This window comes from Hemicordylus capensis, chromosome 7 (assembly GCF_027244095.1).
Source record: "Hemicordylus capensis ecotype Gifberg chromosome 7, rHemCap1.1.pri, whole genome shotgun sequence".
NCBI lineage: Eukaryota > Metazoa > Chordata > Lepidosauria > Squamata > Cordylidae > Hemicordylus > Hemicordylus capensis.
Genome location: NC_069663.1, coordinates 28,494,427 through 28,509,594, shown reverse-complemented (window position 1 = coordinate 28,509,594; position 15,168 = coordinate 28,494,427). Strand labels below are relative to the sequence as shown.

Genomic DNA, 15,168 nt, shown 5'->3' with positions numbered 1-15,168 from the left:
TGGCCGTTTGCACTTCCTTCCCAGGTCCCAGCAAGGCAAGGAAACCTCTTCCCTGCTTTGTGGCCAGCGCATGCATTTTCTCTGCGCCTTCCTTTTGTTGCCCATTTCCAAGGGTGCAGTTTGGACCCATATTGAACCCCTTTGCATGCAGAAAGTCCCGGCTTTACTCCACAGCATGCGTGCACACACGCACACACATGAGGCCTCCCTTGAAGATCTGCAGCCATCTGCAGAATGTGTTGCTGGATTAGCCAGTGCAGTCTTGGGTGCAGCCTCGCCGGTGTTTCACTCGAAAAGGAAAAATGCCCCCCAAGGTGGTGACTGCTCTCTGCAGCTTTTGTAAGATTAACATGAGTCTCTATTAATATAAGTTTTATTAATAAAAATAAACTTAATTTATTAATATAAGTTTTGAAAAGCAGAATCTGCCCAATGAACTTGCCCAACTTGGTTGAACAAAATGCGTGTTAATCCATTTAATTGACTAAATGCTGCAGCCTTTGTGCTATTTTTGCGAGATGAAAGAATTCAGCGTGGCTCTCATGTGGCAGCCTGAGGTTGGAGGGGCGTCCTGGGTCAGGAGGGTGCTGAAGCGGATGCCTGATAGTGAAGTGGCAGCAACGTTGTTTGGAAGAGCCGTCGCTCTCTGTGGTCAGGGAGCAGCCGCTGGAGTGGCCTGCTGGGGTTTCAGCCGCTTCACAGTCTCGTGGTAACAGCAGACAGTTCCACCCAGCCAATACATCGAGGCCAAGGGAGGGGCCACCAACCGTTTAATTGAACAGAGGACGGGCCCAAAAGCCATAAATGGGAGCTTATGTGCTTGGCTACTCCCTTTTGACTGCTGGAGCCCGAAGAGGGACGCAGACCAGGATGAGGTCCCACGAAGAGGAATGGGCTTGTAAGTCTGAGTACATACTTTCCTCGGCACCTATTTTGGGATTGTCAAGACCCCTCATGCTCTCCTCTCTAATCCACCTTGAAGTTTCTTCTGTACTTGGGATCGTCTAATTGTTGCCATGGGCTGTGGGGAAGCCTTGCCTGATGGGTCATGCATACAGCTTAGCTTTCTGCCTGAGCATAATCTCTGTGCAGAGTCCAGAGTGTGGTGGTGGTGGTGGTGGTGGTGGTGGTGGTGGTGGTGGTGGTGCTGCTGCTGCTGCTGCTGCTGCTGCTGCTGCTGCTGCTGCTGCTGCTTTGTGTACTTTGTGCGACCCCACAGTTGGGTTCTGTGCTTCTGCAGGACCACTTTGGAACGTCCAGAGCTCTAGTCAGGGAGGTGGTGCTCCTGGTTCCTCCAGTCTTGTGTCTCTTCCCTTTGGTACCAGGAAGGCATTGGACTCTTCTTCACGCCACAGGTTAGAGAGTAGAGTCGGAGCAGGACCCGTAGTAGTTGACTCTGGAGGAGGAGCTGGGCAGTGGGCTCTCTAAGTCTTGGGTTTCTTTGGAACGGACGGACGTTAGAGAGATGTGGCTTTTGAGTGCTGTCTGGCAAAGCACTCTTCCTCTTGGAGGTTTTAAGGGTGTGGAAAAAGCTGAACACGGCGAAGGAGAGAGAAGGCTCGGAGAAATGCAGACTCAGCCCTTGGAGATCCAGTTGGTGCTGTCTGCTGTGGTCTGTCTTCAAAACAACTTTTGCATGCCCTGTTCCCTTTCTGGCACTCATATGTCCTTGCAAACTGGCCAGAGGTGGGAGGAGGATGTGGTTTTTCAATCCCTTGGAAGGTTTTTTCTCCCATGTGTTCTCCTTAATTTAGCAGCACAGAAAGCAAAATAGTGGCAGAGCGCAAGAAGGCCACCCACAATACACCTGGCTTTATTTCTTTAGGTTTTAGCTTCTTGTCTGCTCCCTTTTATCAGGTTCCTGTGGGAGAAGAGATGGTTCCCATTTAGCAGCTGTTCAGGTTGGCAGTTCTGCCCTCCATGTGGTTGACTTGGTGGTGAGGGCGGCAGGGTGAATTTTGGGGCGGCGGGGGATATTAATGTGATGCCAGAGGTGGGACTGAAAGGGACCTCTAGTTTACAAAGTGAGGTTTGAGGGTACTCCTACCTTGCTCCTCCCCATCCCAGTGGCTAGTAGAAGCAGAGGGAATTATGCAGACTAAACTTAATTTGCTCCTTGTCTTAATCTGCATAACTGCTTCCAGGTGCAGAATTTGGCTCTGCTGTTAGTGCAAATGTATGTTCTCGTTTTTGTTGTTGTTGTTGTTTTGAAAGTGTGTACTTGCATCCCTGTTTTTGCGGGGAACCCAGCTGAGGAGGAGAGGGAGGGTGGTGAGCCAGGCCTCCCTCCCCCCCCCGCCATGTGCCAGCATTCTTTCCATGCCCTCTGCACCCAGGTTGGTAATGGGGCAGGGGGGCAGTTGGTGATATTTCCGTGGCTGGGTTTGGCTCTTGGGCCTTCAGCTGATGGTCTGCAACTTATGATACATTTGTGGGAGCCTGTATCAAATAACAGCCAGCACTGATCAGAAATGGGTGCTGGTGTCAGTGCTAGGAGGCAGGTGCCTGGGATGTTTCCTGTCCTGGATCCCACAGTCTCTCTCTTGCCTCCAAAAACTGACCTGCAGAGGTGAAAAGGGCGGTGCCTGCTCAGCAGCCCAGATGGCTTGTGGACAAACCTCAAACAAGCCGCCTCCTTCTGGAATTTGTCATTGTGTGTTAATGTGGATCATGTTCCTGCACTTGATTGGTAACTTCCTTCATGTTGCCAGTGACAGGATATTGGCAATTGCTTCTGGGCAGCCAGGTAAGGGAGTTGGCTTTGCAGAACAAGAGGCACAGAGGACGTGAAATCCTCTTTCGGGCCAGCTGCGGAAATGTTGTAAGCTTTTGAACCCAAGCAGCCGTTTTTCGGCTGGAAGAACCACCCGTTAGGTTTGGAAGCTTGTGCGCGGTCTTGAACAGGTGATCCAGCAATAGCGGCTCATCCGCATGAGCCAGCGGAGGTGCAGCTGCTTGTGCTTCCTGGCAGCAGCTCGGGTTGATCCTCTCTCTCCTGTGCTGCCTGCAGGCTGGCCATTTGTCAGGTAGAGCTCAGCTCTTGGGCAGGGCAGGAGAGAGAAGAGGAACCTGAGCTACTGCAGGGAAGCAGAGGCTGCTGCGCCTCCGTGGGCACCCCCTGACTTGTTGAAACGAGCCACTGCTGTGAGCCCGTGAAAACTTCACCTGTTCTGCATCTCGGTCTACATTTGCAGGAGGCAGAACAACAAGAGGAAATATTTATATATGCTTTTCAACAAACGTTTCCAAAATGGTTTACATAGAGAAATAATAAACAAATAAAAATGGCTCCCCAAAGGGGTCACAGTCTAAACAGAAACATAAGGCAGACTCCAGGAACAGCCACGGGAGGGATGCTGGGCTGGGGGCATGGAGAGGGCCAGTTGCTCTCCCCCTGCTCTGTAAAGAGACTTGCAACTTTAAAAAGGTGCCTGTTTGCCCACTTAGCAGGGGCAGTGTTTTTATGTATATTTATTTAAATGGTGGCAAACTCCCTTAGCTCCTTCCCTTAACCTCATTTAGACTTGATGTCCCAGTGCAGCAAATCCCACTGGCCTCTCGTCCCCAAGAAGTTCCGAGAGGGCATAGCTAGCCATGTGCCCTCTCACAACCTGTTGGCAGTGGAGCCGGAAGAGGGAACAGCCTGGCTGTCCAACCCCTGCTTGCCCGCCCCTTAGAACAGAAGCATTGGCGCTCTGTCTTAATGTGGCTCTCCTCGAATGTACAGCGCGCACTTCTTGAAAAGCTTTTAGCACAGCGTTTGCTAGGATTTCGAGGGGAAAGGGCGCGATACAGACTTAGGGCAGATTCAGCGTGGACACTTGGGAACACGGCCAAAGCGATGTCACAGGTATTTGATGCTGCAGCGTAGATCCAGCTAATTGGCTTGAAGCTGCCGCCTCTCTTGGAGCTCCTTGGATCCAGAAGTGCATTCAGGGCCATGGCTGCCTTCAGCCCTGCCAGAGAGGTCCGTTAAGGGGATAAAAGGGCACACTTTTGCAGAAAAGTGGTGTTCTGAATTTTGTGGGCATTCAGAACAGGTCTGTAGCAAGCAGGTCCGTCTGGCTCCCACATGACTCCCACGACCGAGCCCGTTCAAAACTGCCCCTGCTGGCTGGATGCGCCTTGGGCAGTTGTGGTCGAGCAGGAATTTGCCATGCCTTCTCCATCCTGGCTTTGGGGTGAAGAACTCTGATGGGCTTCCTTGGCTCTTCCCTGCACAGACCCCAGTTCTGTGTTGACCCTCTTGAAGATGGCATCATCATGACCGCTTTGGTTCAGCAAACTCGGCTCGCCATCTAAAGCGGTCTTCCTGTTTCTTCAGAAAAAAGGCTTTGTTGAGTCAGCTCCCCTGAAATTCATTCATTCATTCTCTCTCTCATTAGAGGTTTCCTGTTCTTAAAAATAAGAATCTTTTTTTAATCACCGTTCACTTGTACAAGGTGTATTTTTAAGTGCTGTGTCAAGCTACTCAACATAAAATGGAGAAAACATTTGTTTGGAGTTTGTAGGTGCTGTTTGTCACAGGAGAATCCACCTTCACTCTGTTCTTCAAATTGACCAGTGGCTCTGCTTCTATTTCTGACTGCCCCATTTTCTGTCTGGAATTGTGCCTTCCATTTAGCTTTTTCTAAATGCACTTGCATCGGAAGAGCACCACTCCCTCCCTCTGCTGGCTTGCAGAGACTTCCATGGAGAACTGGAGGGATTTGAGCTTGCCTGGAAGCCAGGCTCTCTGGAAATCCTGTTCCCAAACTGAGCTGTGATGAGGCAGCGGGCGGGGTGGGGGGCATCCCCTACTCCTGATCCTGTGTCTTGGGAATTAGGGATTTGGAGCCGGTTCTGGGGCTGAGCCCAGCCTGTATCTTCCCTTCGCAGTAAAGTCAATCCCTGGCAGATGCTTGGTGAAGTCCGTCAGAGCAGTTTAACGTGACCTGTGCTTACTTCTGCTCACTTTCTGTTGCTTCTTCAGCCTCCTTAGAGGGACACAAGCCTCTGACCTAGATCTCTGCATTAGCTTCGTCTTCAAAGTGGAAATGTCAACCAAGACGAATCACTCACGCTCTGGCTTATGTTGTGTCGTTGTCGGCAGGTTTTGAAAGGTTGTGCTGTAAAAACCGATCTCGTTGGAAGGTTAAGCGTTCGAGCGCACTGTGTTATAGAGCTTCTTCGCCTGGTGCAACTGAGAAACTGGAGAAGAGGCTGTCTCGATGCCATGGCGAGCCAGAAATCAAAATGCTGCCGAAAAAGAAGGGGTGGGGGCTGGAAGGTGACCGTTTACCTTCCCAGTTTGATGCTGACCTGCAAGGGCAGAAAGAGGGTTCAGGAGCAGCATTCCCATTGCAAAATCAGCCATAAGCCTGTAGGGTCTTAGAGAATGAGTGTTCTGTGGTGAGAATGAGCTTGATCCACACCACGCTGTCCAGGCTTCTTAAAGTAAAGTGTGTCATCAAGTCTATTTCGACTCCTGGCTCCCCCAGAGCCCTGTGGTTGTCTTTGGTAGACTACAAGAGGGGTTTACCATTGCCTCCTCCCATGCAGTGTGAGAGGATGCCTTTCAGCATATTTTATCTATCTATCTATCAAATTTGTATACCGCCCCAAACTTTCGTCTCTGGGCGACATGTTTCCCCGACAGAGGTGTTCCCCATAGTCGGGGAAACATACCAGCAGGGATTTGAACCGGCAACCCCTGGCTTGCTAGTCAAGTCATTTCCCCACTGCACGGTTAGGTGGCTCCTGGCTTCTTACAGGCTGCATAAACCTCTCCTCTGCTCTGCTTCTCCTGTGCTGTTGTCTCCAGGCCTGTCTCTGGCTGCCTTCCTGTGAACAGAAGGCAATGTTATGCAGGGGATGTTGCTCCTGTGCCATTCATGCCTGCTTTAAGAATAGTACCTAGCACTGCTCTGCCTTCCTGATAGAGGAGCCCATCCTTGCTTTGTGGCAAGGCGACTTGGGAATTGCCGGTGCTGTTAACCCCCTTTCAAGAGGAGTTGCTGCTGTAGTCTCTCTCTCCGGTTAATTGTGCTAAGGCCATGTTCACATGAACATTTTCTGCAGGTTTACATTGAACTCCTGTGCTCTTTTCAGAAGGAGGGAGGAGTTGGTAAGGAAGAGGAGGCTGCATTTCCACTTCATTTGTCAGACATGTTTGCTGTTTGTGGGGTGTGTGTGTGTGTGTGTGTGTTTTATATATACTATATATAACTTATCATTGTTTTTGTTAATTACTTTCTCTTTTTGGTCTGACAGACCCACAAGGCAGCTTGGGCTAATAGAAAAAGTGTGGATTGGGATAGCTCCTGGCCTCTTCTGGCCAGCAGAAGAAGTTTAGATCTTCAGGTGTGTGAGAGGGGAGGGGGTTCACTTTTCTTTCTCCCAGGTATAGGCTGTCTTGTTGAAAGGGAACAAATTTGACAACTAGCAGCCAAGATCTTGCTGGTAGCAAACAAGATATTTCACCTTTTCCAACCATCTTCTCTGTGCGAATTCCTGGTGGTTTCTAGCCTCCTTGTAGCAAATGTGTTTGCTTCTTCCTGAAGCCTCTGTCTTGTCCTTTCCCTGCCTTTTTAAAGCATGTAAACAAATCTGGCCCTTACTTGTTTACACCAGCTAGGGAAAACCGGTTTGGGTCCCTCTTGGTGCCAGGTTTCCTTCCCAACACCGCTCTCACAGCTCAGCAAAAGTCCTGTTTTCTTCCTCTGCTTTTGAAGGAGAATTTGTGACGGGGTGGGTGGGTCATGATTCACTCCACAGTGCTGATCAGAGCCTTTTTTTGAATAGTTTCCTACTGCCTTGGTCGAGATAGGGCAGTCCTAATCCAGCACAACAAATGGGGGAGAGGCGGTGCAGTTAAATGACTGGCTAGACAGGATGGACTAGGGGCTGAGCCTGCAGTGCTCCTGATTGCCATTGATATTTCAGGAGCATCTTGTGAACTCATCAATGTTTAAGTGGTGTCAGGACTGACTCAACCACTTCCCAGGCTTTCTTCACCCTGATGTGGCCCTTTTCCTGCTTGGAGGTGAGATGATTCAAAATAAAACGGTGGCTTTCCTGCAGGAGGCAGGAAGGGGCAAGCACAAGCAGAGCAAAAAGCAGCAGGCAGAGAGAAATCCTACCTCTTCAGAATATCTGGTTGCCTTGCTGAGTCTGGCAGTCACTGGCCAGGTGCTTTAGTAAGGGAAATTCTCATGGGGCCTCAAGATAGTAGCCCCTTCCCCCCTCTTAATTCCCAGCATCTGGGTTCACGACTCGCTTAGTTGGGGTGTTGCTCAGAGTATTTCGCTCTCCTGGGGTAACTTTTGCACTAACTAGGGGTGGAGGTTAGAGCCAACTTGCTTTGTAGGAATTGGATATCTCTTCTGACAGAAAAGGAGAGGAGACTTCAGTGGTGCACAGAAGACCTTTTGAAATGTGTTTCAAATATTAGAGCTCTTCCTCAGAGCAGAGGCGACTCAGATTCAGCTCCATTTTCTCTTTGAAACTGTCTTTGACACCATTTTAAAAAGACTATTCTGGTTTCTCTTTGAAGTAACTGAAACAGTCACCCCTGAAGAAACGGTAGTAGCCCAAATACAGTACATAGGAACATAGGAAGCTGACATATACTGAGTCAGACCATTGGTCTATCTAGCTCAGTATTGTCTTCACAGACTGGCAGCAGCTTCTCCAAGGTTGCAGGCAGGAATCTCTCTCAGCCCTCTCTTGGAGATGCTGCCAGGGAGGGAGCTTGGAACCTAGATGCTCTTCCCAGAGCGGCTCCATCCCCTGAGGGGAATATCTCACAGTGCTCACACATCAAGTCTCCCATTCATATGCAACCAGGACAGACCCTGCTTAGCTTAAGGGGACAAGTCATGCTTGCTACCATCAGACCAGCTCTCCTCTCCGTAGTACTGGTGCAAAGGACCTCAGGATTGTAATTGGTCACAAGCAGACCGTGAGTTGGTGGCGTGATGCAGCTGCAAAAAAGGCTAATGTGATTGTAGACTGCATGAATGAAGCCATCGTTTTCAAGTGGCAAAAAGTAATAGTTCCACCTCCACTTTAGTCAGTCATCTGGAGTGCTGTGTCCGGTTCTGGGTGCCACACTTCAAGAAGGATGTAGTCAAATTGGAAAGGGGTCAGAGGAGGGCAGTAAAGATGGTCAAGGGTTTGGAAATCCAGTCCTACAAGGCAAAAAGGTTGAAGCAGGGTCTGCTTTCTTGGAAAGGGCTGAGAGAAACCACGAGAGCACACTTCAAAATCCTGAAGGGCTGCCACATAGAAGAAGGCAAAACCTTGTTCTCTGCTGCCCCGGTGGGCAGGACTGGATCTCATAGGCTTAGATCACAGGTGCTCTTGCTGGAGGACTCTTGTGGGATGCACTAACTCGGGATTTCCTGCATCAAGCCAGAGCTTGGGCTATAAAGTCCCCCTCTATGGTTCAGTGGAAATTGTGCGCCTTTGGAAGTCTCTTCCGCTTCTGTCCCTGCCCTGGTGCCTGCCTGCCTCCACGCCGCCGCCCCCCCCCCCCCGCACTACACTTCTCCTTAAAAGTGAGGTTCAGGAGCTCAGGGGGGAGCTGAGGGTGCCTGTATGGCGTTTTTCTGATGGTACTCGCCTTGGGAGCAGCAGCAGCAGGAGGAGTGATCCTTCAGGGGGCCCAGAAGAAGAGTTCTGCTGGCTCAGGCCAAAGTAGCCCAGCACCCTCTTCCCCACAGGGGCCAGCAGCAGGGGTGAAGTCGGATGCTGTCTCCTACCTCATGCTCTTGCCCAGCAGCGTTGGCTGATCTCGAGGCTTCCCAGACCTGGCAGAAGCTTCATACTGACTCTGTTCACCTAGTTCCGGTCGAGACGATTTCACAGGTTCCCCCTCTCTGTCTCCTCTCAGGTCTGCTAGCCAATGCCACCATGTTTGGCAAGAAGAAGAAGCGCATCGAGATCTCTGCCCCCTCCAACTTTGAGCACCGGGTCCACACGGGCTACGACCAGCAGGAGCAGAAGTTCACAGGGCTGCCGCGCCAATGGCAGGGCATCATCGAGGAGTCGGCCAAGCGGCCCAAGCCCTTGGTGGATCCGGGGTGCATCACGGCCGTCCAGCCCGGCTCTCAGAAGGTAGAGGCTGCTGGCACTTCCCTCTTTATTGCTGCTCTTTATTCAACTAATCTCAAAGTGGTTTACAATCTAAGTGTGCAGAACTCTGCACTGTGGCTTGGAAGTGTCCTTCGAAGCAGTGGGGCTTAGAGGCAGGCCGTAAACTCTTCCCGGCTCGTTACTCCGCGCCATCTCCATGTGGGCGGAGAGGAGCTGCGGACCCCTTAGATGTCTGTGGTAAAAGTGGTGCTTCATCATGCGGGGCGTGTGTGTTCTGATGCATGTCAAGAAAGAGATGCCAATCCCAGGCACTGAGGCCCAAACTATTAACAGGGGAGTGGGATCACAGTTCAGCAACCGGGGGTCAGATGCAGCTGTTGTGGAGGCTCTGGGTGGCCCCTTTGGGGACAGGAAGGCTGTAACTCTTCAGAAGTGTCCAGGGCTCAGCTCGGCGGTGGGGGGGGGGGGAGTTGGAATTCGTCCCTCCTCCAGGGGGAGATGTGTGGCAACTAGATCCTATAAACAAGCAGTCGGTATCCTCACAGTTGAGAGCCATTCAGCCAGAACTGGGAGCTCCCCTCTTGGAGGTTTGTGTCTGACACTGGGCAGGGAGGGGTTCTGCTTCCTGGGGCTGCTAATTTTGTTTCCATGGGGTGGAGCCAGAGGTGCTGAATGGGACAGGTGAGGAGAAAAGGAGAGAGGGAGGGGTTGAGAGCATCCACAGTAGGCTGTGCAAGTTTGAGCCCGACCCCACAAGCCAGCTGGTCACCAGGCTTAGCATTGCTAAGCTTGGCTGTCTGGAAACCTGGGATGGTGCAAGGCGAGAAGGAGAATGGCTTCTCCCCATGTGGACATCACAAGGGAGGCTCAGTTAGTTTGTGGCAGGAGGGCGTTGCTAGAACAAAGCAGTTTATCACGGTCTCAAGCTTTGCTGGGTGCATTAGGCCTAGGAATTCAAAGCCAAGTTTGGATTAAAAGGGTGCTTGCCTGGCCAGCTGAGTTCTGTGCTGGTCTCTTCTTTGCACCCCAAATAGTACTTCTCTTGTCTGGGTGTTGCTCTTTTGAACGGAGTGAGTAGGGATCGCAAGGCAGGAATGAGTGCAGTGGTCTCCTCAGGCCCCAGCTGCCACCTGCTTGCTGTCGCTCCCTCCCTCCTGGAGAATTGGGCAGGCCTGCCAGTATGCTCCCATCCCCGACCAGGGAGGAGGTGGCTTTTGGTTTTCCAGGTCACAGAGCCTCCGCACCTTGCAAACTTCGGCAGAGGGTGACTCAACAGCAAGCTCTTTCTGGGGAGAGACAAGGGAAAGCCTCTGGGTCTGGATGGGAGCCGAGACCTGTTGTTCCAGTCTTGCTGCTGCTCCTGCTGCACTGCCTGGTAGGCCGGGCTCCTGCTCAGCTTGCTCAGGCCTCCGCAGCGTGCCTCTCAGTTCAAGGCTTTCAGGGGATTTCATGGCACGCTTGTGAAAAAGGCAGAAACTGTGCTTGCAGCTGCTCTTGGATGAAGCCTCGCCTTTATCTCTTGGTTATGCGCAGCACCTGGGGCCTGCTGTGAAAGGTGCATCTCCACGAAACTCTCTCCTTTCAGAGTGTTTGTGTGTTTGTCGGAGCAGCCTCTTTCTCTGCCCGCCCCACCAACCCCTTCTTATCTCGAGGAGCCTTTCAAATCTCTGGCTTGCATTTCCAGATCCATCTTCCCTTTGCAGCCAGCCTGCCTGCCTCTCGGGAGTCTTGGCTCTGGATGTTTTCAGCTGTTTAGATGAGGCCTGAGTCGCCTGATAAGGATATCTTTATGCACTTGCATGGTTTATATGAAAGAAGTTTCACAGGACGGAGCTATGCGGTGTGTAGGCGGAAGCTAGAGGCCAGCTCCTGCATAGTAAACATTCAGTCAGGACAGTCTAGGAGTGAAGTGGGGGAGAGGATGGAGAGGAGCTGCAGAGGTGTGTGCCGATTCTGGGGTGTCTGAGAGTGGTCGGCCTTGGATGCCTAAGCATCGTGGACCCCTTCTGTCTGCAGCCCCAACTCGCTCTGTCTGCAGCCCGGCAGTGGGCCCAAGAGTGTGACTAGCCCGTCTGCACGTCCCTCTTGCCAGCAGTTCTGCCCGTATGGCCAGGCCTGGTGCTTGCTTTTTGCAGAGTAGGTCCACAACTGATCTGTGCACTATACAGAGCACTTGACCTGGTACAAAAACTCAGGCTATGGAGAAGCAAAATGACAGGGAAACCCGTGGCAGGTACCCATGTCTGAGTCTGCAGTGTGAGGGAAGGGGTCGGAGGAAGTAAGTCAAATACAGGCAACAAGATTATGTTCTGGGGTATATCGACAAATTACTACGTTCAAGCAGCACCCACTCCCCCCCGCCCCAAGAGTTATTAGCTCAGATGTGAAATGGCTGGTCTTCTAACAAAAATGTGTTGCTTGTCCCTAAAATTAGCCTCTGTCCAGGGGGACTTTATTTTTTTTAAAAAAAATATTTGGAGGATTCAGGCAATTACAGGTTGGTTAGCGTAATATTTGTTCTGGATAAGCTGATGGAAAGCATAATTAAAGATAAAATAATTAACATACAGAAGAACAAGCCTTGCAGCATGGCTTCTGCAAAGGTAAGTCCTGCCTCGCTGTCCTTTTAGAGTTCTCGGAGAGTGTCAACAGCCATGTGGATAAAGGCGATCCAGTTGACTTTGTATTCTTGTGCCTTCAAAAAGCATTTGACAGACCCTTGCCGAGGGCTCTTGAGTAAGCTTGGCAGTCATGGGATAAGAGGCAGCTGGGTGGAGAACAGAAACCAGTAGGAATGAACGGCCAGTTTTCACAAGGTCGGAAAGTAAGAAATGGGGTCCCTCTTGTCGAGCTGATACTCTTTAACTTGTCCATAAATGATCTTCAGTTAGAGCAAAAAAGCAGCAAGGCGGCAACTGTGGAAAAAGGTAAATTCCATGCAAGGGGTCATTAGGAAAAAGGATCAAAATTAAAACTCCTCCTATTATAGCCCCCTTAAGTCTGTGGTGTGGCCACAGTCGGTCTCCTGTGTACAGCTCTCATCACTTCTTTGCTGAAAGGATATTTCAGAGCTGAAGGTACAAAAAAGGGCAACCAGAATGATTGGGGGTTGGGGCACCTTCCTTATGAGGAGAAGCTACCACGTTTGGGCTTTTTTAGTTTAGAAAAAAGGTGACCAAGTTAGGGTGTGATTGAGGCTTCTGCAATTATGCCTGATATGGAAAAACACTAGAACCAAGGGTCATCCAATGAAACAGATTGGCAAGAGATTTAGGAGGACAAAAAAGTACTCAGAGCATTGCTAATCTGTGGAATTCACTGCCACAAGATGTGGTGATGGCTACATACTTAGATGGCTTTAAGAGAGGGTTAGACAAATTCATGGAAGAAGTCGAGTCTATCAGTGACTGCTGGTATGGATGGCTCTGTGCTCCCTCCAGGCCCAAGGGCAGGATGCCTCCAAATTCCAGCTGCAGGGGAGCCATGGCAGTGGGAGAGGGGGCATGCTTGTGGGTCGGCCCCTGGTTGGCCCCTGTGGGATGCTGGACAAGAGAGGTCTTGGCCTCGTCCGGCAGGGCTGCTCTTCTGAATCCAGAAGGTGCTTTTTGGTTCAGGTCTGGAGTGGGATGGGGACACAGGAGGTGCTTCCAGTTTGGAGCCTTTAGGTGAGAAAGCTGTTAGGAGGTTGATCCCAGAGGACGAGATGCCTGCAAACCGCCTTGGGGTTGTCTTTTAACGAAAGGCGGTATATAAATGCAACAATAAATAAAAAGGCAAGGAGGAGAGTGGAGCCTTCCTTCTGGGCCAGCTTCCCTGGATGAGAGGCTTGTGAGCACAGAGGGTTTGCCAGGAAGCTGGCAAGAACCAGTACTGCTGCGGATTAGGAGGCTCTGCCTTCTGAGCTTTGCAGACTGATCCACTTTAAACAGTGTAAGACATTTAGGTGGATGAAATTGGAACATTGTTTAGACGGCTGAAATCCCGAGCAGCCAGGCAACGGGTCCAGCAGCCTTTTGGGTGGATTTCGAGCCACAGCTTTTCAAGTGCATCGTGGTTATTATTTATTGCTAGTGGTCTGTGTTTGTGGTTCTCAAAGGATGTTCAGTGCATGGCTGGAACGAGCTTACGTGGTGGGAGAGGACAGCTCCTCAGAGGCCTCACTCCTCCGGCGTGTGAGCGCTGCCCTTTCCCCCCCCGCCCCCCTCAACCAGCATGTCCGTGTGCTTCGTTGTGTCTGCAAAAGCTGACCCCTCTCAGGCCACTCTCAAGCGCCCATCGGACACCCTTATTTCTTTTTGTCTTTGTTGCTTACTTATTTTCTTTTGTGTTTGTGTGTCTTTTTTTTTTTTTACTTCCCGCCCCCTCCATTTCCCATCTCCCGCTCATAAAGACCATCGTGCGGGGCAACAAAGCAGCCAAGGACGGTTCCTTGGCCTGGCTGCTGGATGAGTTTGAGAACATGTCAGTCTCACGCTCCAACTCGCTGCGCAGGGACAGCCCCCCCTTCCCGCCCCGGCATGAGCAGCTGTACCAGGAGAATGGCCTGAGCGAGGCTCTCGCCAGGCCTCACCACCACCACCACCACCACCGCCACCACCACCACCACTCCGAGGAGGAGGAGAGCGGGGCCAGCAGGAGCAAAGACCACAAGGAGCGTAGCCGCCATGGAGCCAAGAGCGAGCTGGAGAAGAGCAGAGAGCACAAGGCTGCCGCCCAGCAACCCCCCCGGGGGCAGGAGCCCACCGGCAAATCTCGCCCGCATCCCAGCCACCCACGGCAACCTCCTCCCGAGTACCACAAGCCTTTCTCGGACAGCAGGCACCGAGCCCATGAGCGGGACGGGAGGAGGGAGCTTCCAGCGGAGAGGGAGTCGTCTGACCGCGTGGTTAGGAGGGACCGTGCCGATGGCCCTGACAAAAGGCCCAAATCGACGTACTCCGGGGAGACCAGCCCACAGTCCCCCCGGGAAAAGCGGCCCCACTCAGGGCCCAATATCCGGACCCCCAATATCCCTGTCTCTGAGGGGGTCATGAAAACAGCACAGCAGACCGGGAGGCCTTTTAACACCTATCCGCGAGCAGACACAGATCCCGTCAGGGGCACTCAGGTAAAGATCCCCCAGTCTTGTGGTGGGGAGAGTTCTGGGCCTGGTGGAGCGGGAGCAGCCCGGGGCAGCCTCTGGAGTTCCCACCCTCGGCAGCCACGTGTCGTTCTGTGTCATGGCCCATATACTAAGGAGCTAGTTGCGTCGTCCGAGTGGTGGATGGTGCGGTGAGCCACATGTCCCTTGGCGGGCACGAAGCCAGTCCCTTCTGTAGTGGTGGTAGCAGCGCCCTCTTTGCCCTGCACTGTTGTGGTGCCCTCCCCGTGCCTTGCCAGCCATGCCGCCTCTCTGGAGTGGGGCTCCTTGGCCAGCAGCTTCTCCTCCCGTTGTGAGCTGCCACGTGCCTGAAGTGCCTGGGAGTCTCGCCTTGCCTCTCCTGTGCTGCTGCTGCCGCCGCTGCCATCTTGCTTCCACTAACCAGAGTTGCTTCTGTGCTTCCTGTCTGCCTCCGGAAGGCGAGCTCCTCTTCTTCTCCCGTAGCTGTGCTCCTTGTTTGTCTTTAACAGCCCCACTCGGCACTCTGCCCGCCGCCTCCTGTACAGCAGCTCCTCTCCTTCTTTCTGTGTCTCCCTCTCTGTTGGCATCTTGCAGTGGCTCATTGCCCTGCAGACCCGCCAGGCCTCCATTGCAACAGGACCGACAGCACAACTTCTGGATGTCTGAAGCCTTTTCTGAGTTCACCTCTTTCCCCTTTCCACCTCTGCACCTTTCCTCCTCCTCTTCCTTCCTCACAGAGCAGCACCCGCCTCTTGCTGCAAACTTTCTCGGCATCCAACTAACCACAAGCGTCTCCACCTTGCCTGTGTCCCTTGTGCTGCTTCCCTCTTTCTGTTGGCAGCATGGAGTAAGGGGTGTGTGTGTGCTTTAGGCAGACAGGCCGCAGCAGACGTTCCTGTGTGAAAACTGTACAGCCTGCCTCTCCATTAAACATGCTCAAGGAGGCTTCCAACCAGAGACGAGAAGTGCCAACACGTAGCTTAGGCAGC

The 15,168-nt window shown here is 52.1% G+C and overlaps 1 protein-coding gene across 6 annotated transcripts in view; it reads left to right on the top strand.

The window, feature by feature from the left end:
- Nucleotides 1-15,168, top strand: part of PAK4 (p21 (RAC1) activated kinase 4) — a 54,164-nt gene that overhangs the window by 27,823 nt on the left and 11,173 nt on the right. For 3 of the 6 annotated variants that reach the window (XM_053267941.1, XM_053267945.1, XM_053267942.1), the window contains exons 2-3: nucleotides 8,876-9,099; nucleotides 13,469-14,185. In XM_053267941.1, coding sequence (XP_053123916.1) covers nucleotides 8,896-9,099; nucleotides 13,469-14,185 — 921 coding nt within the window. In that variant the 5' untranslated portion in view covers nucleotides 8,876-8,895. Of the gene's footprint in view, nucleotides 1-6,252; nucleotides 6,343-6,871; nucleotides 7,025-8,875; nucleotides 9,100-13,468; nucleotides 14,186-15,168 lie in introns of those variants that run through there. The other 3 variants (XM_053267944.1, XM_053267946.1, XM_053267947.1) reach the window with 3 other exon arrangements.